General features: G+C 52.4%; 8 protein-coding genes across 8 annotated transcripts; 4 read left to right on the forward strand and 4 right to left on the reverse strand.

The window, feature by feature from the left end:
• Positions 1-6: 6 nt before the first annotated feature.
• On the reverse strand, positions 7-2,265 carry erg9 (bifunctional farnesyl-diphosphate farnesyltransferase/squalene synthase). Its single transcript, XM_025659085.1, has 4 exons — positions 1,893-2,265; positions 746-1,805; positions 513-695; positions 7-466 (listed from the first exon to the last, which is right to left on the reverse strand). Exons 1-4 carry the CDS (start codon positions 1,958-1,960, stop codon positions 359-361), a joined length of 1,419 nt encoding a protein of 472 aa, XP_025521337.1. The 5' UTR covers positions 1,961-2,265; the 3' UTR covers positions 7-358.
• A 384-nt stretch (positions 2,266-2,649) lies between these two features.
• On the forward strand, positions 2,650-4,573 carry BO85DRAFT_411368 (DnaJ domain protein). Its single transcript, XM_025657519.1, has 5 exons — positions 2,650-2,952; positions 2,999-3,042; positions 3,106-3,199; positions 3,249-4,279; positions 4,336-4,573. The coding sequence occupies exons 1-5, from the start codon at positions 2,847-2,849 to the stop codon at positions 4,477-4,479; spliced, it is 1,419 nt and encodes a 472-aa protein (XP_025521338.1). The 5' UTR covers positions 2,650-2,846; the 3' UTR covers positions 4,480-4,573.
• Positions 4,574-5,619: 1,046 nt separating this feature from the next.
• Positions 5,620-7,337, forward strand: BO85DRAFT_411373 (histidine phosphatase family protein; the record flags this gene model as incomplete). The annotated part of the gene is made up of 3 exons (XM_025657520.1): positions 5,620-6,181; positions 6,265-6,391; positions 6,455-7,337. 3 exons carry the CDS (start codon positions 5,620-5,622, stop codon positions 7,335-7,337), a joined length of 1,572 nt encoding a protein of 523 aa, XP_025521339.1.
• Positions 7,338-7,389: 52 nt separating this feature from the next.
• BO85DRAFT_444699 (uncharacterized protein) lies at positions 7,390-9,598 on the reverse strand. Its single transcript, XM_025659086.1, has one exon. It carries the CDS (start codon positions 9,416-9,418, stop codon positions 7,631-7,633), a length of 1,788 nt encoding a protein of 595 aa, XP_025521340.1. The 5' UTR covers positions 9,419-9,598; the 3' UTR covers positions 7,390-7,630.
• Positions 9,599-10,730: 1,132 nt separating this feature from the next.
• Positions 10,731-13,092, reverse strand: BO85DRAFT_444700 (DNA-directed polymerase kappa). The gene is made up of 2 exons (XM_025659087.1): positions 12,915-13,092; positions 10,731-12,870 (listed from the first exon to the last, which is right to left on the reverse strand). Exons 1-2 carry the CDS (start codon positions 13,056-13,058, stop codon positions 11,206-11,208), a joined length of 1,809 nt encoding a protein of 602 aa, XP_025521341.1. The 5' UTR covers positions 13,059-13,092; the 3' UTR covers positions 10,731-11,205.
• Positions 13,093-13,204: 112 nt separating this feature from the next.
• BO85DRAFT_473963 (DNA damage response protein RcaA) lies at positions 13,205-15,856 on the forward strand. The gene is made up of 5 exons (XM_025662648.1): positions 13,205-13,258; positions 13,305-13,367; positions 13,423-13,502; positions 13,546-13,697; positions 13,753-15,856. Exons 1-5 carry the CDS (start codon positions 13,222-13,224, stop codon positions 15,491-15,493), a joined length of 2,073 nt encoding a protein of 690 aa, XP_025521342.1. The 5' UTR covers positions 13,205-13,221; the 3' UTR covers positions 15,494-15,856.
• Positions 15,857-17,210: 1,354 nt separating this feature from the next.
• On the forward strand, positions 17,211-19,009 carry BO85DRAFT_455427 (uncharacterized protein; the record flags this gene model as incomplete). The annotated part of the gene is made up of 2 exons (XM_025661386.1): positions 17,211-17,667; positions 17,742-19,009. 2 exons carry the CDS (start codon positions 17,211-17,213, stop codon positions 19,007-19,009), a joined length of 1,725 nt encoding a protein of 574 aa, XP_025521343.1.
• A 344-nt stretch (positions 19,010-19,353) lies between these two features.
• On the reverse strand, positions 19,354-21,447 carry BO85DRAFT_411384 (putative MFS transporter; the record flags this gene model as incomplete). Its single annotated transcript, XM_025657521.1, has 9 exons — positions 19,354-19,380; positions 19,442-19,780; positions 19,879-20,118; positions 20,204-20,323; positions 20,402-20,602; positions 20,659-20,765; positions 20,812-20,903; positions 20,953-21,028; positions 21,093-21,447. 9 exons carry the CDS (start codon positions 21,445-21,447, stop codon positions 19,354-19,356), a joined length of 1,557 nt encoding a protein of 518 aa, XP_025521344.1.
• Positions 21,448-21,501: the final 54 nt, after the last annotated feature.

A 21,501-nucleotide genomic window follows, 5' to 3' on the forward strand; every position in this document is an offset into this window, starting at 1 on the left:
ACAGCATGTTTGAAGATCAAGGTTATATATTTAACTCATATTTACTATGTAATTACGTATGTTCCAGGTCCTCAATGGATGTATGCCACCTCAACACTTAAGTTGGAAGACACAAATCTAGTACGTCGCTGGTCAGAATAATCCGCTCAATATCAGCACTTCTTCGGCACAACCACAGTCATGGAAAGACTGGATCGCAATTTGACATCCGTGCTAGTTCGACTTGCAAAAACCATAGAGACCGAGGAAGGGAAGAAGAAGGTAATAAATTAGTATAGTAAATAAGCGGGTAGGCAGAAGGTATAAGACATAAGCCCCGCAGCTAGTAGATCAATCAGTCATAACTCCGTAGAATGCATTACAGCTCTTTCTTTGCGCGGATTTCCCTGGGTGGCCGGAAGTTGCCGGACCGCAGCTCCTGCCACGCCAGGTCGAATCGTGCACCGAGTAGCCAGGCAGTGAAGATCTAGTCTGGTTAGCTGGGTCGGAGAGAGGTGAAGTGAGGCACATACCATAACAATCGAGGTGATGAACACAATCACCACCATCAGGCCCATCATAAAGTACATGTCCTTACGTGTCTCGGCGTGCTCCTCGGCCTGCTTCTTCTCCGCCTCCGTCAGCTCGCCAGTGATACGACGCTTGGCGGCCTCGGCATTCTGGCTGGGGAAGATGGTTTCGATCCATTTTTCAATCTATAATTATTAGCAAGGGTCAAAAGCAAGAGTATATAAGAGGAGCATACCCGTCCACAAACAAGGCTGATCTTGAGGAAGTTAGGGTCCTTGGGAGTGTTCTTCTTGTGAATCTTGCGCGCATACTTGCGGAAGGCAGCACAGAGGATACGCAGGTTCTGCGTCGACTCGAACATCAGCTGGCACGCCTCACCCTTGGTGATCTTGATGTTACGCTCGAAGATCGCGGGGTTGCGGAAACAAAGTTCCAGCGTGGCAATGGCCATGGATTGCGGGATAGCGCAGAAGTTGAACACACTCTGCTCACGCAGACCAGCCAGGTAGAACAGGCAGTCTTCGACGTGTTCCAAAGCATTCAACACCATCTCGGAGCTGCAGTTTAGTGCAGCTTCGCGGTGCTCCGGCTTGAACAGGTCTTCAAAGTTGGTGACGTGCTTGGACCAAATCTCTTTGGGCCAGAAGCGACGTCCATCATCGTCGTCCTCTCGGATGTCTCGGATGATGTTGGTCTTTTGGAGGAAGAGTCCCATGGACTTGTGCAGACGCACGCGTTCCAGCAGGGCAGGGTTACCAAACTCGGCCTCGACGAAGAGGCGCGTCAGTCCTTCACCGACCAAGCCAGCGACGTAGTAGCAGTACAGGTCGTATTCCTCGACGGTGATCACGCTGGCGTCATCAAAGGCCGCCTTGCGACAGTAATCGGCCATACCGTTGCCCATCTTGTCGGTGATGTCCTTGATGATGGCCTGGTAGGCGGGTTTCATCTTCTTGAACTCGGTGATGACATTGTGAAACTGAACCAGCAGCTCACGGTCCTTCTCCTCGGGGCGGTTGCCATTGAAGGTCCAGCCATCCTGTTCCAGGAAGTCCTTGAAGCCACGCAGCAGAGGTTCCTTTGTTTCCAAAGGAATCGACGTGTCGTCCTCAATCGTGTCCAGCCCGCGAAGTGTGAGGTAGAAGACGCAGACGGGCATCAACAGCTCCGGGTGGAGCTCCTTGATGACAGCGCTGAAGCTCCGACTGGTCAGGTCGAGGAATTTGAAGCAGGCCTTCTCGGTCTCGGTCTCATTATTCTCATTGCGCTCATGAACCGGGGAGTGCCAGATCTTCCTATGACCACGGGCAAAGCCTTCGTAAGCGTTGGCACAACACACTAAACCCCATCATAGCCGGTCGAGGACAAGGGCCGGAACCAACCATTGCATAATCGACCTCAATTCCGAGGGATGAAAGGTGTAGTAGATGGCATTCGATGCGAGACCCATGGTGAAGGGTAGATTACGATCGAACGGTCAAAAATGACGGGATGGGGAAAAAAGAATTAGGGTAAAATAGGAATTATTACACGTAAGAAGAAAGGGAATGGAAGTGATTGCGGAGAATGACCGAATCAACGGAATTCGCGAGGAAAGAAAGGGATGGGATGGTACAATAATGTACAAGCACAGCGAGCGAATGCCTCACTGGCTGGGGAGGATGAGGTGGAGAGGAGACGGGGAATCCAGTCAAGCAGACGGGAGGAATGTAGGAGTAGGAGGGAAGGAGGAGGGAGGAGAGGGAGAGGGAGAGGTAGAAGTGTAGAGGAAGAGGAAATAAGTAAACAATTGGGAGGAGAGGGTAAAATCAGGGGGAGGGAAGAGGAAGAGGAGGGAGAAGGAGGAATAAACAGAAGACGAGGAAGGAAAAGAAAGAAGAAGAAGAAAAGAAAGCGAAAGAAGGAAAATTTTAAAGGCCCGCTTGAAAGGCGGCGCGGCTAGCGGCTCTGGCTGGCGGCTGAGCGCGTGCAGGCGCAGATGCCGGTATTACCACGGCAGTACACAGATACATGACATGTTTGTAGTAGACAGTAGGGAATGCGACTATTGTATTACCATACGTGACGGACTGCCCGCCTCAGGCCATCTGCATTGGCAAGTGACTGTTTTGTCTCCCCGCCATGACGGAAGAAATCCAGCGGAAAACTAAAAGCCAAAATAACATCATTTAGGCAGAAAAAATTACAGGAGACACATCAAAACTGCCGTCTCTACCAGCCCGTCCTATTTCTGGTCCACATCTATTCCTGCAACTCGCCTGCCGGCTGGCCTTGATTTTCTGCATCGGTGACCGCTAGATTGATTGCGTGGTTGGGTCCTGCTCACATTGCCCGCCATGGTTGCCGACACTTCCTACTACGACGCCCTCGGGGTGCCGCCCACTGCCACCGAACTCGAGATCAAGAAGGCCTATCGTAAACTGGCCATCATTCACCATCCGGGTACGTTTGCAGCGGCCATCTGGCTGTCCAGCGCTAACCGTCGTAGATAAGAACCCCGGCGATGAGACTGCGCATGCGCGATTCCAGGAGGTCGGTAGATACCTTTGTTTGTTTGTGGTCACGACATGCGCTGACTCCATCTCTACATGACAGATCGGTGAAGCCTATCAAGTTCTCAGCGATGAAGAACTCCGCAAGCGCTACGATAAGTTTGGAAAGGAAGATGCTGTCCCCGGTGGAGGTTTCGGTAAGACACATCTTGTCGCAGGAGACAGTCGGATACTAATACCATGCAGAGGACCCCTCGGAATTCTTTGGCATGATCTTCGGTGGCAACGCCTTTGTAGACCTTATCGGTGAAATCTCGCTCATGAAGGACCTCACCACTACTATGGACATCACCATGCAGCAGATGGAGGAGGAAGAACTGGCCGCATCCGCCGAGGAGAAACTGAACATCCACGATGAGCAGGAGCACGCTGAAGGCACTGCCGAAGGTGCTGCTCAAGCTGCTTCTACCCCCGCCGAGTCGACGACTGCCGCTTCCGAGAAGCCCGCCGCATCCCCGAGCTCCGGCACGAGCACCCCCCGCCGCTACATGGGCCAGCAGGCCATCATGGACAAGTCGGAGGAAGAGGCACGCATGGAGGCAGCTGGTCTGTCCCAGGAGGAGAAGGAGCTGCGCAAGAAGGAGAAGAAGAAGGGTGGTTTGTCCCGGGAGCAACAGGAGCGTCTGGCGGCGTACGAGCTGGAGCGCAAGAAGGCGCGCGAGGAGCGCGTCAACACTCTGGCCACGAAGCTGGTGGACAAGATCAGCGTGTGGACGGAAACCGACAAGAGCCCTGAAATGACCCGAGCGTTCGAGGAGAAGATCCGTCTGGAGGTGGAGAACCTGAAGATGGAGTCGTTCGGTTTGGAGATCCTGCACGCCATCGGCGCCACCTATGTGCAGAAGGCTACCTCGTTCCTCAAGTCGCAGAAGTTCCTCGGTATTTCTGGGTTCTTCTCGCGCTTGAAGGACAAGGGTACGCTGGCCAAGGAGACCTGGACCACCATCTCCACCGCCATCGATGCGCAGATGACCATGGAGGAGATGGCCAAGCTGGAAGAGCGCGGTGGAGAGGACTGGACGGATGAGAAGAAGGCCGAGTACGAGAAGAAGGTGACGGGCAAGATTCTGGCGGCAGCGTGGCGGGGCAGCAAGTTCGAGATCCAGAGCGTGCTGCGCGATGTGTGTGACCAGGTGCTCGGAGACAAGCGCATCAAGCTGGACAAGCGCGTTGAGCGTGCTCATGCTCTGGTGATTGCGGGTAACATTTACTCCAAGGTATGCCACTACGTTTATCTACTGCAAGACCTTTGGGTGTATGCTAACTGGTACAGGCTGAGCGCGATCCCGACGAGGAGGGCGACTTCATGGCGTTTGAGCAGCTGATGGCGGAGTCGATGACGAAGAAGGGCAAGGAGGACAAGAAGAAGAAGAAGAAGCACGAGCACCATCACGAAGAGCCTACTGCCACTGCCTAGATACCTTGCATAGTCTATTTTTGTTTTCAGACTGGACAGTTGGATATGTGTGTAGCGAGTATATCAGATCGTAATAGAGTAGCAGATACCAAGTACTGCCGCAGTAGACTGTTACTTCATACCCCTAGTAGTATGGGTTGTGGTGCCTGTAGGGCTGAAACAGTCACGAGTAGTGCTACTAATCTTTCCGACAGAAATATATCTCGGCCGTAACGGTGTCCCGGTAATCAGCAAACTGCTACTACTACTGCTACTACTGCTACTACTGCTACTACTACTACTACTACTAAGTGACTCACCGTTACTGAACCGGACATCTCCGACTTCCAAGGAACACTAATACTAGTAAATGCGGAGTAAGTGACGTCGTACGATCGAAGGTACACCGCGGGCTAAACCTGCAGGTGTAGCGGGGATGCTGTAAGACGGCTGCAGGAGGAAGCAGTAGTACTAAGAAGTTATTTTGTGTAAGTAGTATCTCCTAGTACCACCTATGAACAATGCTGAGTACTATAACTAAAGTCACCTCATAACAACGGCATACCCTAAAGTACATGGCAGTGGTATAAACCTGGAATCGTGCATCCTACCCCTAACATTCACCGAGGCCCCTCCAAGATAGAGACTAAGCCCTCCTACTACCCGTCCCGCCGTGTCTCACCTTCTGATAAGCTTTCCTACTGCCAGAAGTACTTCATCTCACAGGCTACTGATTCCCTCCCGACCCCGCTTTGGCAGGATTGCCGGTCTCTCTCCGAGTGTCTCCAACCCTCACGCGACCAATTACCACAATCAGCCACGGAGGGCTTTCCCGGACTCACCACTCACTATGACTACTGCAGTATTGGATCCATTGCATTGTTCCTTTTATACCAGATTTGTCCTAGACTAAGCCGGTCTAAAGCTTCGACTCCGCAATATGCCTATCTCTACTACTTCCAACTACCAACTAAACAAATGACCAACCAGCCCCCGCACATCTAGCAGGCCGTGCCAGCATTGATACGACGGAGTCCGCTATCCTCCACTTCCTAGTCACATAGATTGATCCAATTATTATCCGCATGAAATTTTACCTATAAATCAAGACATTGCCCTCCCTCTACCATCTCCCCATGTAATTCTCTAACCACCGTAACCATGATCCTCCTCACGGCACTTTTGTGCCTCCTAAGCCTCACCCTCACCACAGCCCTAACCACCAACAGAACCCACCCCTTCTCCCTCCCCTCAACATGGGGCAACCTCTCCCCCTACACCCCAAGCCCCGGCTTCGGAATTCCCCCAGGCACCCCGCAACAATGCCAACTAACGCAAGCACACATCCTCCACCGGCACGCACAACGCTATCCAACCTCGTACCTCCTCGACGCCGACAGCATGGAATCCTTCGCCCAGAAGCTGCAGAACTACACACAGTCACACCCAAACAGCACCCTCGCCACAGGTCCCCTCTCCTTCCTCAATAAATGGCGCTATCTCATGGGCACAGAAGCCCTCCTCCCCACCGGCGCCGCAACGGAAGCCACCTCCGGTGCGTTCCACTGGTCTCGCTACGGCCGGGTGTTGTATGATGCCCCGGCTGGCATGGCCGACTGGAGTAATGAGTTGAATGTCTGGCCTAATGGCACGAGGAGGGATAAGCCCATGTTTAGGACGACGAGTCAGGCGAGGATTTTGGAGAGTGCGAGGTGGTGGTTGAGTATGCCTGCCTTTTCCCCTCCTTATTCCCTATTCCCATGGTCTATGGCGAGGAAGTGTACTGATTAGGGTTGGTATATATAGGCGGCTTCTTCAGCAACATCGCAGCAAACAGCTCATCCGATAACTACAACCTAGTTATCATCCCCGAGGGAGACGGGTACAATAATACCCTGTCAGGAAGTTGTCCGAACGGAGATACTTCCGAAGGGTACGTTTCCCCCCTTAAGAATCCCCTCTACACCCACATAACTAACCTTATACCACCCCATAGCGACGACTCCGCCGAACAATTCCTAAAAACATACACACCCCCCATAATCACCCGCCTCTCCACCTACCTCCCACCCTCAATAACTCTAACCCCCCTCGACATCCTCAGCATGCAAAACCTCTGCGCATACGAAACCGCCACGCTGGGCTCCTCCTCCTTCTGTTCCCTCTTCACACCCTCCGAATGGGAATCCTACGCATACATCCTCGATCTGCAATTCTACGGGGATTACGGGTTCGGATCACCCTCTGGCAGAGCGCAGGGTATTGGATATGTGATTGAGCTTGCGGCCCGGCTACAGGGAAAACTTATAACCGAGCAGGTTGCCAACGTTAATATCACGTATGATAGTAATAAGGAGACCTTCCCGTTACATCAGCCGCTGTATCTGGATATGTCGCATGATGATGTGATTGTTTCGGTGTTGGCTGCGCTTGGGGTGGAGTATTTTAATATTGGAGGTGGGGATGGGGGCATGAAGGGGGATATCAGTCCTAACGAAGTGCCCCTGAATAGGACGTTCAGGTTGAATCATATTGCGCCGTTCGGGGCCAGGTTTGTTACTGAGGTGTGGAGGTGTGAGGAGGCTTCTTCTGCTGAGGAGATTGTGGTGGATGTTGGGGGTGGGGAGGTGGTTTATGAGAATGAAGTGGTGAAGGAGGGTCAAGGGAGGGAATTTGTGAGGTGGGTGTTGAATGAGATGCCGGTTCCTGTGGATGGGGTGTCTGGGTGTGAGAAGGATGCGGCGGGGGCGAATGGGTTTTGTGCCCTGGAGGGGTTCTTGAATGGGGTGGGCAAGATGCAGGAGTTGGCGGCGTTTGAGGACGCGTGTATTCAGGGGGCGGGGAGTGGTGGGGGGCAGGTTGGGGATGGGAGGCCTTAGTATTATTTCTATCATTACTTAGTAGAGAAGTATAGTGTGTGGAAATGATGGGTGGATGCAAAGGTATGATATTGGTATATGGTATGGTATGCTAGAAAATCACGCGTATGGGTATCTAGCTCAAATAGCTGCCGGCCGCCATCTATCGCCATCAACACGAAACAAATATGAAAACAAACAGATAGGAAGCAGACTAAATGCCAGCTTTAGTCAACAGAATAGCAGTACACCAGCTTAGTCAACAGAATAGCAGTACACCAGCGACGCCGTATTAGTCTAGATAATAGTAGGTATCAGCCATCCTCGGAAGGTGGCTCGGAGTCGCTCCGACTCGATGGACGAGATAGCTCCAGCTCTTGCTGCTCGTGCAGCTCGTTGAGCTCATTCAGCTCATTCAGCTCCTCCGGGGTCAGCACGCGTCCGCCCAGCTGCACATCATTGACGTGGACATTATATTCCAGTGCGCGCTGTCCCTCTCGGATCAGCTCTTCCGTCCATCCCAGACACCGCTTGAGGCTCTGGTTCAGCCGCTGGCTGTCGGCGAGAAGCTCCTGGTGCTTCGCCAGATCGATGAGGAACCGTTTCTCGTCCCGCGCACGATGCTGGGAGTCCTGATCTGCCTGCGAGTCGGGACTCAAGACCCCGTCTTCCATGGAGTCTTCGTCGCTAAAGTCGGAGAGTTCTTCTGGCGACCGCACAGACGAATGCTCGCTCGCTTCCTCGACTTCAGGAGGAATCGAGAGAGCCCCGGACACGGACCGGCTGGACGTCGCCATGGACAGACGCCCCGAGCGACTGAGGCGTCGGTATCTGCGCAGCTCTGCATTCTGCTTCCGCATTTCCCGTTCTAGCGTGCGGTTAATGGCGAGAAGCGACGAGTTGCTAATTTCCAGATCCATGATCTTCCGCTCCGTACGCGCATTGAGGGCGCCGTTGGCCTGTCCGCTTTCCGACTTGGACGGGCTCTGCATCCCCGAGTTATGCGTATCCACGGAAGCGATGGATCCGTTGCTGAACACTCGCGGCCGGAGGCCTGGCAGTGGTTCAGACGCGATAGTGCTGGCGTCGATCTTGGGTTCTGATGGCGATATGATAAGCGGGCTTGGCCGCAGCCCTTCCCTCTGAGGAGGGGAGAGTCCACTATTGGCAGAGTCGAGACTCGACGACTTCACGTGTCGTACAGCTGGGATCGGTCGCGCTGATATACTGCTCAACGGGGGACTATGGGCCTGTGACCCTGCGTCAAACGAGTCATCCTGCGACCCGACTACCGACGGCCCATCAGACAGCCGTGGATTCGAGTCTACCCTGGCCGGTCGCAGTCGCGGCGAGGCAGACGGTTTCGCCGACACCACCGATCGCGTCAAGCCAATCGACCGACGTTTATACGTCCCCCCTACCTCACTCACCGGGGACTGCCTCTCTTGCGCCCCGTTCGCGTAGATAAAAGTGGTGCCGGACGTCTTGGTCTGCAGCTTCGGGCGGGGCTCCTGCTCGGAAATAGTCGAACGTGCATCAGATGCATGAAAAAACATGGGGGCTCCGGCTGAATTATCCGACGCAGAAGTTGGACGAGAAAGCTGGTTAGACTCCATCGTCACGGTCCTAGCCCGGGTTGTCCGCGATGGTTCCAGCATTCCCCCCCGAACGGGACTCCGCTCCGTCCGGAGTCGCCCCGTATTTGACAGCTGGCCCACATGCGGTTGTGACCAGGAAACTTGGGGCGACTGTTGCTGTTGCTGGTGCCCGTTGGTTGGGGTGTTGTTGGGGGAGGAAATAGCACCATCGCGTCTGCTGTTGCGGGACCCGGATCGAGGGGTAACATTGGCACTGAGCAGGGATGAGGGTGGCTCGGGATCCCGCTTGGAGGGGACGGACGAGGGATGTTCGGAGGGAGTCAGTCGCTTGGGAGTTCGATAACCGCCGGGAGTAGCGAGTCGAGGAGTCAGAGGGGATTTCTGAGAGCGATGAAAGGCAGCGCTGAGGGCGGGGGTGAGAGGTTTGGCGAGATGGCCATTGTTTTGTTTATCGGCGGCGTTCATACTTGCGGGAGTCGAGGGGCGGAAAGGAGAGCGGCTCATGGCATTGCGACAGTAGTGCTCGAGAATCTGCAAGCATGATGATGGCACCAGCCAGTCGACAGCGGGTTCTTGTTGGACCGTCCAGGTGATGAGAGGGAAGGAGGAGGAGGAGGAGGAGGAGGGAAAAAGAAGAAGATGGGGAGGGAGTGTGGGATGACGATGTAGTGCGTTGAATTTGTTGTTCAACACAACAAACACCGGAGAAGAAAGAAGGATAATAATTAATTAATATTGTTTTGGGTGCAAAACATCCCTCCCCCACCCCAATCCGGCTAGTCTCTGGTGACTCCCCCTTTCACCGCAATTCAGATCCCTTAATCAAGGTGTGTTTCTTATCCCGAATTTATTCTCTTCTCTCTCTGTCTATACATTTTATAAATATATTGCTGGCTTGTAAATCTATCACCACTTGAAACTATTCATATCTTCAAAATAGTCAAAAATAGTAGCATATATAATTTCAACTGCACCACCCTTACTGATCGCAGTCACCCTTCACATGGGCTGACCATGGGTGAAGTCGGAGCTGCGGCTCTCTCCGGAGTAGTAACCGGACAACCATCACGCCGATCACCCCATCACTCCCTACCCTACTTGACACTAGATACTCTGTACACGACTACTAGTACTCTACTATAATCCACGGAACCCGGAGTATATTTTTCTAATCTGATCATCTGACAGATGTGATTGATGGATGGATTGATTAATTGATTGATTCCCTGCAGTCCCTTATCAGTTCAGATCTCGTCGATCAAAAACATTACTGTACGTCTCCATGGCGAACCCGAACCTACTGCCGACACGTGATGCGTGACAAACTACTGAACTATTCGGGGCAATGCAAGGGGCCGTCTGCCACGTTGATCTTTGAAGAAGAGAAGCAAGCAGGAGAGAAGGAGGGAGGGGAGGGGGGCTAGACTCCACATTCCTTCCTGGTTGTCAATGCGGGTTTGTGATATGTGGTGAAGTTTATCGGGGGGATCATGCGGGTTGGTATTTACTGATCTATCTGGGTTGAAGTTTGACGAGGGATACCTCGTTAATAGTACTATTCGACTAGCTAAGATGTCGTCAGTGTACTATTATCCCTTTTGTAGTATTATTTGTAGAGTAGCTAAGTATAGCATCCTCAGGAGTACCGTGGATGGGTCCTCGTTTAATGTAGATACTTCCGTCAGGACTTAACTAACCCTTAATTAACCTATTAATAGTACCGTCGAGCTGGATGCCAGCCAACAATCAATCAATGCAGTATGGCCAACCAACCCCTTCATGCATGCAATACGGCCTTACTGCGATATTCATGGCATTAATATCTCATCGTCAAGGCCAGGTACCCGACCGTTGATCTATCATTTAGTGATTACAAGTTCTATCTTTCTCCTATATACAAGTTTGTCATAGTACAGCCCTTATAGTTTCTTATTATACTCAGGCGGTGCAAACTGGGCTATCTCTGATCTATATCACGTACTGTGGACTGATAATATCCGATGAAGGTCGCAAACGGGTAATCGCCAGGAGCGACCTTTTGCAATGGATGATTGCATTCCTCATGGTCACAGTTTCAATCTGATCGATCTTTTCTGCCCGAGACTAAGGTGCCTGCCATGTCGGTGTCAGATGCAATGCCACCGTGGCCGGCAATAGTGCGGGACGTGCGTGCAGCGCGACTGCCATGCGGTTAAACCTCCTGCTGGGGTAGACTACTGTCCACTCCTAGGTTGGCTGGGCGGGAAGAAGCCCAATCTGCTGAAGTAATATGGTGCGACTATACAAAGTCATCACGAAAAGAACAATCGTTTCTGTCGCGGATCGGGCGATTCCGTTGTCCTCCGCTTCCGTGTCTTCGATGCAGCTGGAGCCTCAGCCGGAACAGCATCTGAAGCCCCCTGAACAGCCTCCTTAATCGTCTGTCTTGATAGGCAGTAGTCCACATGGTCATTAAATGCACGATCCTCCGCCACCTGAGGTCGGGAACAGATCGGACAATCCCAATATGCTGGCTGCGACGGTGATGCAGCCGCTTCATCCTGCCTTTCTGTAGATTCAGATACCTCCTGGCTCAGCTTCTCCAGATCATCGAGCTCCTCCTGTAGTTCCTCCCGTGCAGCTTTCTCAAATGCCTCCTCTGTTTCGATCTCCTGTTCGACCGGAGGGTCGGCCATCTCCGAAGCGGGCTTTGGCCGCGAAGTGAAGCCGAAGAGCTCTATTCCGACCTTCTTCGTGCTCACCAGATTGGTGCAGCGAAGGCCAAGCAGTCGCATCTTCAGATCAGGCATCTCTTTCTCAAGTTTCTCCAGCATCGGAAGAGAAAACGCGTACAAGTCCTTGGCAGTCGACACCGCCCGTGGAGGCTGGCATTGTCGTGATAGAACCTCAAAGGTGGCGAGCTTGACCTTGAGAACCAATGTACGACCCTTGAACTCGGTCCGTGCCAGATCTTTTTCAAGCTCCTCTGCTATCGACCACAACTTCGCTCTGAACTCCTCTTTATTTCCGATCTCATGGAACGTCCTCTCCGTTCCCACGCTCTTGCGCTCGTAGTTCTCCACCGGCTGAATCTTTGTTCTACCCAAGCCGAGATAGCACTGCATCAAGAAATGGAATGCCTTTTCTCCAAAAAGTTTAGTCAATATGGCACGCTGCGGATAAATGTCGCCGCACGTTTTAATGCCGATCGCATCAAGCTCACGTTCGAAGACACGGCCGACGCCATTCACCTTGCGGACCGGCAGCCCCTCCATGAACCTCATGATCGCTCCCCTTTCATTAGGAACGCGGAATTGACCGTTCGGCTTATTCTTGTTGGATGCAATCTTCGCTATTTTTGCATTTGCCGCAATGCCGGCAGAGACTGAGATCTTGGTCTTCTCCAGAACCTCGGCGCGCATGCGCTGGACCGCCTCCTCGGGGTCAAGCTCGTTTTCTGTACAATACGCAGTCAGATTGAGATACGCCTCGTCGATACTAGCGCTTTCGAACGTGGGATCATATTGTGCGAATATGGCGCGAATCTCCTTTGCCTTTTCCGTATACTTCTCGTAGTTCTGAGGCAGGCAGATCAACTGAGGACATAGCTTTTTTGCGACGAACGATGCCATGCCACTCCGGCAGCCGAACTTTCGTGCCTCATAGTTGCAGGTCGTCAGCACTCCCTTGCCGACTGCCATAGGGACAGTCTTCAGTTCCGGACGGTCGAGTTCTTCCACTGCAGCAAAGAAAGCATCACAGTCAACGTGGACAACATGCTGCGACAGGTCTCGCGTCAGTTCTAGCTCCGCAAGAAGCTGGTCAGCGCGTCGTAGATCCGCCGACAGATCTAGTTTCTCGAGACGGGCTTTCTCTTTGAGAATGCGTTCAATCTTGACCGTCAAGACCTTGTCCCGATTTTGCTCATGATTGAAAAACTTGGAGCCTTTGGAGGCATTATAAATGATTTCCGATACCTGCTAATCTTAGCTATACTCCTAGACCGTAGTGGCATACTCACCTTTCGCTGGTCCACGGCATCCTGGCCCGCTTTGGTCAAAGACGGTCCTAAGAGTTGATATTTCAAGGTGTCATAGCTTTCAGCAGACTCCACACTGTTGGACGCCTTTGCATCATCATTTGGCTCCTCGCCCGAAGGCTCCATCTCTGATGATGGAAGCGAGGATGATGGACATAAGATTACCCAAGCAGGCAGCTATTGCGACGCCTGATCACGTGAACACGCGTGACGGGCCGTGTTTCACGTGCTGGCTGATGTCAACTCATCCGAGCAGCTGCATCTCGCTGCCAGGCACACAACCGCTTCCATGTGGATTCTAGATTCGGAGGGTGACTTTCTGGGTGGTAATATCTTCACTCACTGCTTGATGGGTTTGGCTGATTGTCAAAGGCAAGCGCGTGTGGCTGCGACCGGGGAAGAAGTATCTCTTCGGTCGGATCAAGCAAGATGGAGGTAAGGTGCTGAGACCATGACCAAACTCCGCTATACTAACTTTGGTCGCATGCAGTCCGACATGCTATTGATAACAAGTCCATCTCCCGAAAGCATATGATGATCGAAGTTTCACCTGTCAAACCAGGCGATGGAGTACGATGATCGAATCCCTCTGCTTTCCCCGCTAACTGTTCAGTCGCATATCTACACCAGATCGAAAATTGCCGTGCGCGACTTGGGCTCGAAATATGGCACCAAAGTGGATGGTAATACGGTGAAGGATGAAAGTAAAGACCTGACTGGTGAGGAGCATGAAATTAAGTTGGGGAGATACGAACATGCGCTGCGGTAATTACCATGGCAAGGACCAATATCGGCAGGGACTAACCGTGGTGGTTATTAGGATCAAGTGGCAGCCAGTCGTCCTTACCTTCTCCTTTTCCTCGAAAGAACTCAAAGCGAAAGATCCCCTGGCACAAGTGCGCTCTCGTGTTGAGGATTTGGATATTAAAACGATTGTTCCGTACGTTGTCGACCACACTACACACGTCGTCCAAAAGAAACGGAATACTGCCAAAGGTCTGCAAGCATTGGTGAATGGAAAGTACATCGTGCAGGACTCCTATATCGACGCCTTGGTTTATGCGGCTACCCCGAGCGACCTAGAGAACCTCGAGTCGTTGTCCCCGTTGGAGGCCGATTTCGACACTGCATGGCCGGATGCAATGGCACATCTTCCACCGCCTGGCAAGGAAACCGTACAGAGACCAAAGGAAGCATTTTCTCCGAGACCCGATAGAATAAATATTTTCGATGACTACACATTTGTGTTCATGGACCCTGCGCAGTTTGGAAACTTGCAGGATGTTATTACGAATGGTCACGGGAAGGCATTGCTTTACCAAGTGGAAGAAGGGGTCACCACGGCAGCAGAGATCGTGCAATATATGAGAAATGCGGCTGGCGACAAGGGTTTCGGGAGCCAACGGGATGGCCCTGGCGGAGTGGTTCTTGTTCGATACGTTGCGACTGGACGCCATGAGAACTGGTGGGCCGAGCTGGGTAATGAGGTTGCTTTGTCGACCGACCAGCGCGTTATTCAACAGAGCGAGTTCCTGGACGCTATTCTGGGAAATGACGCTTCTGGCCTGTGCCGTTCTCTTCCCGAGGCCCAGGACATGGATGCAGAACCCACTCCACCAGCTGCTACCCCTGATGTTCAAGAAGTTCAAGACTCACAGCCCCCGGCGGAAAGCCAGCTGTCAACGAAGAGGAAGCCACGAGTTCGAGGATTTGTCAGTAAGATGAAAACATTCGATGATGGCTTCGATATCAACTCTATCCCCGCTCATGCTCCGGAGAGCGTTGATGATTCGCCGCCTTTGATGGAAATCGAGCCATCGCCGGCACAACAATCGCAACCGCAAAGCAGCCTCCACGAGGAGGAAGAAGGAGAAGAAGACATGGTGTCAAGCCTACTGCCGGGTGCCCAGGCGATGAAACGTCGACGCGCTCAGACGACGGCGAGGACCAAAGAAGAGCCCAGTTCTGAGACGAAAGACGAGGCCATGCCGCGGGTGAAACGCCAGAAACTGGACGTACTGGAGGCCGCGCGACAGCACCGGGAGGCCGAAGATGCGCAGCGCCAGCGTCAGGCGGAAGAAGCGTCGCTGCAAGGGCCTCTTGAGGATGTCAATGTGGAGAAGCTCAAGGGACTTGCAATCGTAGAGGAGATGGAAGTGAAGCCGAGACACGTGAGCGAAGGAGACCGACGGTGGGACGATCGGTGGAATGGACGCAAGAACTTCAAGAAGTTCCGCCGCAAGGGCGAACCCGGGCAGCCTCGCTACCGCATCCAGACGGTGATAGTGCCACTAGAGGAAGTGACGCGAAAAGACTTTGGGATTGGGGACCACTACTGGGTTAGTAATCGCACGGAGCAGAGTCCAGTAGAGAGTCCGGCCGAACGGGCTGTCAGCCAGGACGCAGCGGCATCCCGCTCACAGTCCTCGGCCCGGGTCGAGTCGGAGACACCAGCGCCCAGGGAGACCCGAAGTCAACCCCGGGTGCAAAAACGGATGCGAGAAGAGCAAGATTCGGATAGCGATGATGGGCTTCGGTTCCGATTCCGTCGCAGGCGATGATTGATGCTCAGAATGTAGTTAGATAGATACCTTCAAGCATGACCCGTTCGTTCTCAGCTTTTGTGCGTGGGAATGGGATATTGAATGTAGTTGAATGAAGATTGGCCCACCATCGCATGGCAGGGAATTGAAGTGAATGAGATGGATGTGTTGCCATGTTGCCATAGTGTGGAGAACCACATGCGGGGGAGCCAAGTATTCAGGAAAGTGGATATGCTGGGTAGACAAACACCGTCCTTATGACGCTGTTGGGCATTAAGCGGACCACCTCATAGGCGCATTACCGTGAAGTGTTGTGGTGGATGATATGCGGTCAGCCGTGCATGATGCGAACCAACTTGTCGAACCAATTTGTATGATATGATCAACTTTAATGAATAATAGGTATCGAATTTGAAGTGTAACAGTATCTGTAACTAAAATATTACATCACGAGAGGAAGTAGAGTGGACACTCCCATGTGGTCTGTGCCATGGCTCATCCAAAGTGGCCTGGGAATGGAGCCGACCCGCTGGGCTGACCCCGTTTGAGATGTGTTTCAAAGGGCCCACGGGAACCAAACACTGATTTATGTGAAACGATACACTATATATGTATCTTGCTTGATAGATAGTAGTCGATTGTCAATTATCTTGGGTCTACAGGTGAGATGGCGGTCTGGAAATAAACCAGCTAACTACGAAGTAGAATATGCACATGATCAAGTAACAGTATGCTAGCAGTCGAGGGAAAAGGGGTGGATACTTCCTGCTGTAAGTAGCATTCAGGTGGTGTGATGAGTCCAGCGGAGGAGAGCGTGACCAGCAAAATACTACTACTAACCTGTAAACCTGGTTTGGGGGGAACCCGAACAAGGCTGTGTTTTGGCTTTTCCCGTCTTGCCGTAAGAATGACTTGCCGGTCATGGTGAATGTGTGCCTGAGGAGAGCCTGGAAGATTCCCTCTCTCTGTTTCTGTTTCTCTCTCTCTTTCTCTCCCCCTCAAAAAGTCTCTCCGTCATCCTCGTCATTCCATCCATCTCGTTTCGTCTCTTCCCTTCTCATCCATCCATCCGTCCATCCATCCTCTTCCTATTCTTTCGCTTTCCCACTATTCTACTTCCTCCCCATCATTTCCCATCCCGCCTGGCTGCGATTGCTTTCGTTCTCTCCATCACTGTATTCTGATCTACATACTCCATACAACCCTCATCTCCTCATCGCTACAATCCCACCCACCCCAGCTGCCTGACTGCCTAACCGCCGATTAGCATCTCGCCCACTCGTTCGACTGGCGACTATCTGCCTCCAACGCATCAGCACTGGCACCGCCATGGACCACGTTGGCTAGCCCTGGCTGCATTTCATATTATCGCTCGTTACCTCTTCCATCCAGCGTCCTGCCTATTTTAATTTCTCCTTATCACGGACCACAGAACGCTCACAACGATTCCCCCCCGTCGCCCGCTGCTCTTAGCCTCCCGTCAATAGTATGTCTCGCAGCGCGCATTTCCCCCCAAAATTCGATCCAGTGCCTCGTTTTTAGACTTTGCTTTGCTTTTTCTCGCCTTGGTCACAGGTAATTGAAATACTAACTTCCGACCCACCCGCAGCGCCCTGCTTTAACTAACGATTTACGACTTCCGACTCTCTTCCTCTGTTTGGCGCTTCCCGGTTTGGTGCTGGCGACCTCGATTTGAATGCCGTCTGCATTGTTATTCTCCCCCTCATCGTCCCCCATGATTTCCACCATCCCCCCTCCCCGTCCCGTCTCGGTCAATTCACTGGCCAGAGCGTCGGCCTCGACGACCATCCCCTACGCCAAAGCGAGTCGCTGCACCAGTGCCGAAATTCAAATTCTCGATGGTCCCATTAATCCCCCGGCGGTGGGGCCTGGTCAGCTGGTCTGCCAGTCCCCGGTGGATACCGAAATAGAGGATGCACGGATAAGCGTGGAGACACCTCAGGCCTGCCGATCCCAAGTGCGCTTTGAAGACCTTCCCATCGAGATCCACGAGGCTATTCTAGATCATCTGTTTGGCGAGCGGGCATCGGCGTTCACGTCGTGCGCGCCCGGTAAGTCCGCGCGCAGTTGGAATAAGTCGTTGCGTCATCCCCGTCGAAAAGCGCTGTCCAATTTGGCATTGATCACCCCTGTCTGGCGAGCACTGGTGCAGGACCGAATTTACAGGCACAGTGAGTCCCCACTTGTTATTTTTGGTCTTCCTCAACGCCAACATTTTGTTGCATCTGTCTAATTCACTGCCTAGTCAAAATCAAGGGTACCACAGACGAATTGGCCGAAAGTGCCCGCTGGTTCCGTGCGCATCCCCATCTGGCCCCGTACGTCCGCCATGTCGAGATCTGGATCCCGGTATGGGGAAAACGCGCCGTCAAGAATACATCGCATCATTTTCCGGCCCGGCGGTTGCATGACGAGGATGCCGGCCTGGTCGAGCCGGGAGTGCCTCAAGCCATCGCGTGGGACGACTCCGATACCAATCATAGCACCGACTATCGATACCACTATGCCAGTCACAATGCGACCCTGGAGGAGATGTTCTCCCACGTAAAATCCGAATTTCCCGAAGCACGCATACTGACCCTGGAGGGAGGTCACTGTAAGCGACCGCCAATGGTCCGCCAATTTCGCGATGATCCATGCGGCCACTCCGGACGGCGGCGTTTGCCTACGCTGCCAGTGGTCCAGACGTTTGTCATGCGTGGAGCGTGGAATATCATGCGTGACTATCAACATTGGTTGAACATGTCACAAGCCTTACCCGGAGTGCGCGAGTGGCACTGCGCCTATGCCAAGCCCAAATTCGAGGCCTACGAGACGGTCGCGGAGATTCTCTCTCGCATATCCCCATCACTTGTCCATGTCAACATCAGCCTGGAAGGCTTCTACAACAAGGACAATACACAATCCGGCTGGATGCACGATGGAATCAGCCCACCACATCTCTGCCGCCTGCTTGGCGAGGCCGCCCCGCGGTTGGAGTCTCTTGCATTTACGGGGAAGGTTTGCGCCTGTCTCTTCAATGCAACCCGCAGCTTCATGTCCACCTGGCCGGCCAAGTCCAAGCTCAAGTCGTTAGATTTGGTGGTCAAGACCTGCTGTCGCGAAAAGCGGGCAAACCCGGGGCTTGGATTTCTAGACGACTTTTCCGGCATCACCAATCTGAATTTCATTCGCTCTTTTGAGAAACTCGTCCTCGGCGCCGTGCACAGCCTGCAGCTGCACACTGCCTTGACGTACATGCGCATCCGCTTCATCGACCTGGATTCAGCTTGTCCGCCACTGAACCCCTACTTCCAGCTGTCCGATAACGAGTGCACCGGTTTGTGGAATGAGAGAATTCTCGAGACCTTGCATGAAGCCCGTCCCCAGGCGCACTATGCAGAGCTTTCCGACGGCATCTATCCCCAGTATGGACACAACCGGCAGATCGTAGGGGCGGTGTACCCGCGCACTCGACCATTAAGTATCCATGCATCGACATACAAAGTCATTGCCGATGTGTCCAAGCCATAGCGCTGCTTCTATTGATTTGATTGTAGTTTATGGGCGGGATAGCAGCAGCAAAAGTCTTGAATGTAGCCCATTTATGATACCTAGTCTTTACCATTAATGCAGTATATTTTATGATGATTGCGTGAAACTCATCACATAAGTGCATAGTGGAGGAGTAGTTGACTTTGACTGCAAGGGGGCAATCGGGAACTAGCATAAGAGCTAATATAGTATTACTTAAAACCAGTGTAGAACAAGAAGCTGGCAGATGCATTAGACAACATCTAGGAGATACACCCATACATATACAACCACACCATGCCCAACTCATACCCACACACCCATCCATACTCACAGCCAACCGATTAATAAACATACCTAAACCTCGGATTCTACCCCACCGTCAGCCTCACAAATCACACACGGCTGAAAGAAAGAAAATAGAAAACATACCTCAAAATCCGTCAAATCCTCCATAACCCCATCCCCATCCCCATCCCCACCAACAGTACTACTAGTACTACTCAAATCCCTCTCTTTATTCCTCCTCACCAACAAAACCCTAATCCCCCCCGCACAAACAATCTGACACACCGCACAAGCAAGAATCAACTTACACCCCGTCTGATACACCGGCGCCTCACTCGCCAGAAACGCATGCGGCCCGATAATATTCCCAATACAGTAGGCCAGGAACACGAATGCCGTGGCGGTCACGCGCTTCGTGTATCCGCCCATGTTGCTGGAGGGAAGTTGGAGGGCGAGGACGAGGGAGGTTACGAAGGAGCCGATCTATTCCATACCCATAGGCAGTATCCCATTGTGTTAGCATAAGTGTTGTTTTATCTGACAGGGGGGGGGGGTGTTTGGAGAGGGGAGGATTGGCTCACGATATAATACCCAAATAACACGCCATACTCCCTCTCCCGGGGTAACTTCCATAAGAGACATACGCCGATGACGGTGGGGATTAGATATGCGATCATGATTAGGGTGCGGATGTTGGGGATGCGGGTTGAAAGGTAGGTTCCGGTTAGGATGAAGAGGACTTGGAATGCCCCCTGCGGGATGCCTAGGACGGTGGTGAGGAGGGGGCTGGTTACGAGGCCTTTGATTATGAGTTTGCCGAACTATATTTTTTCCATATTATTATCATCGTTAGTGTTGGGGTTATGGTGGGGGAGATAGGGGATGGGAATGGGGATGGGGATTTACGTTGGCGACGCCCCCGTTGATCGTCTCGTTTAGTAATGTGAAGAGGAATAATAGCCAGACTTGGGGGTCGATGAAGGCTTCGCGGATTTGGTACCATTTTATCCATCTATTGAGTATTCCCTATGGTTTTTGGTTAGTATGTGTTTATTGGTAGTGTGGGTTGGGTTGTGAGGAAGAAGGGTAAGGGGATAGGGCTACAGTTTGATTCTTCCTCCCCCTGCCGATGAGCAACACCTTCTCCTCCACAGTAAATCTCTTGCTTGAGAGAATGCTGTTCGGGAGGAATATCATCATCACCACGCCCCAGGTGATTGTGGCGCCGCCGCAGATGAGGAATACCGCGCGCCATACGGGGAAGGTGTTGAGTTGACCGATGGCGTAGGTGAGGAGACCGCCGACCTGATTTTATCTATTAGATCGTTTTTGAAGTTGGGATGGATTTAGTGGTATCTCACCATCGATCCAACGCCATTGCAGCAGTAGAAGATACCCGCGCGGAAAGGCTGCTCTTGTCGGAGGTACCACATTCCGACGATCATCATGAAGCAGGGTGTTATGGGGGCTGTACTTGTTAGTAAATAGGTATGGAGTGGGGGTGGGGTGGGTACATTCGAAGCATCCTAGGAGGAATCGACAGATGGCTAGGCCGGTGAAGTTGTTGCAGGCAGCTGTTATCATGAGGATGGAGCCCCAGGCGATGCTGGTGGTTGTGTTAGTGGGTTGTATTGGGGGTTCGGTATGAGACTCACACGAATGACGAAACGACTGTCCCGATGGGTAGGCGTTGCGCGATGTAGCTGGCGGGATATTCCCAGAAGAGGTAGCCTGTTATCAGTAGGTCAGCTGCTCTGTGTTACGGACATGGAGGAAGTATACTATGTGGGGTTACCGAAGTAGAATATACTCGCTAGCCAGCTATAATCGTTACTGTTGATATGGGCATTGGTGAAGAGGTCGAAGACGGCGCTGTACGAAAGGGCCTGTTTATCAATGTATTGTAGACAGTATGTCCCGCACATCAACGGCAGAAGAATCATGTCAATGCGTCTCCGTAATTTCTTCGTCCGGACTGGATCGTCGAGCATCTCTTGCATCTGGTCGTGGGATATGCCATGTTCGTGGAGAAAGATCTCGGCTTCGTCTAGGTGGGTGGTTTGGCCGATGTCGATGTCGTCTACTTTCGTTGTGACTGGGATGGACTTTTCTGGGTCTTGGAGTTTGGCATCTGATGCTGAGTCTGTCATTGTGAGGGTTACTGTTGTCTAACTGGAGGTAAAGTAGAAAATGGGGATTGGAGA

The sequence above is a fragment of the Aspergillus piperis genome (genome assembly GCF_003184755.1).
Source record: "Aspergillus piperis CBS 112811 unplaced genomic scaffold BO85scaffold_1, whole genome shotgun sequence".
Taxonomy (NCBI): Eukaryota; Fungi; Ascomycota; class Eurotiomycetes; order Eurotiales; family Aspergillaceae; genus Aspergillus; species Aspergillus piperis.

Excerpts from the sequence above, each read along its gene's own strand:
- erg9 (XM_025659085.1), bottom strand. The coding sequence starts at position 1,960 with ATGGGTCTCGCATCGAATGCCATCTACTACACCTTTCATCCCTCGGAA. Across the intron at positions 1,806-1,892 it reads TTGAGGTCGATTATGCAATG|GAAGATCTGGCACTCCCCGG; the intron begins GTTGGTTCCGGC and ends CCGTGGTCATAG. Across the intron at positions 696-745 it reads TCAGCCTTGTTTGTGGACGG|ATTGAAAAATGGATCGAAAC; the intron begins GTATGCTCCTCT and ends TAATAATTATAG.
- BO85DRAFT_411368 (XM_025657519.1), top strand. The coding sequence starts at position 2,847 with ATGGTTGCCGACACTTCCTACTACGACGCCCTCGGGGTGCCGCCCACT. Across the intron at positions 2,953-2,998 it reads GGCCATCATTCACCATCCGG|ATAAGAACCCCGGCGATGAG; the intron begins GTACGTTTGCAG and ends TAACCGTCGTAG. Across the intron at positions 3,200-3,248 it reads TGTCCCCGGTGGAGGTTTCG|AGGACCCCTCGGAATTCTTT; the intron begins GTAAGACACATC and ends AATACCATGCAG.
- BO85DRAFT_444699 (XM_025659086.1), bottom strand. The coding sequence starts at position 9,418 with ATGAGCCGCTCTCCTTTCCGCCCCTCGACTCCCGCAAGTATGAACGCC.
- BO85DRAFT_444700 (XM_025659087.1), bottom strand. The coding sequence starts at position 13,058 with ATGGAGCCTTCGGGCGAGGAGCCAAATGATGATGCAAAGGCGTCCAAC. Across the intron at positions 12,871-12,914 it reads ATGCCGTGGACCAGCGAAAG|GTATCGGAAATCATTTATAA; the intron begins GTGAGTATGCCA and ends TAAGATTAGCAG.
- BO85DRAFT_473963 (XM_025662648.1), top strand. The coding sequence starts at position 13,222 with ATGTGGATTCTAGATTCGGAGGGTGACTTTCTGGGTG. Across the intron at positions 13,503-13,545 it reads CTGTCAAACCAGGCGATGGA|TCGCATATCTACACCAGATC; the intron begins GTACGATGATCG and ends CTAACTGTTCAG. Across the intron at positions 13,698-13,752 it reads AGATACGAACATGCGCTGCG|GATCAAGTGGCAGCCAGTCG; the intron begins GTAATTACCATG and ends GGTGGTTATTAG.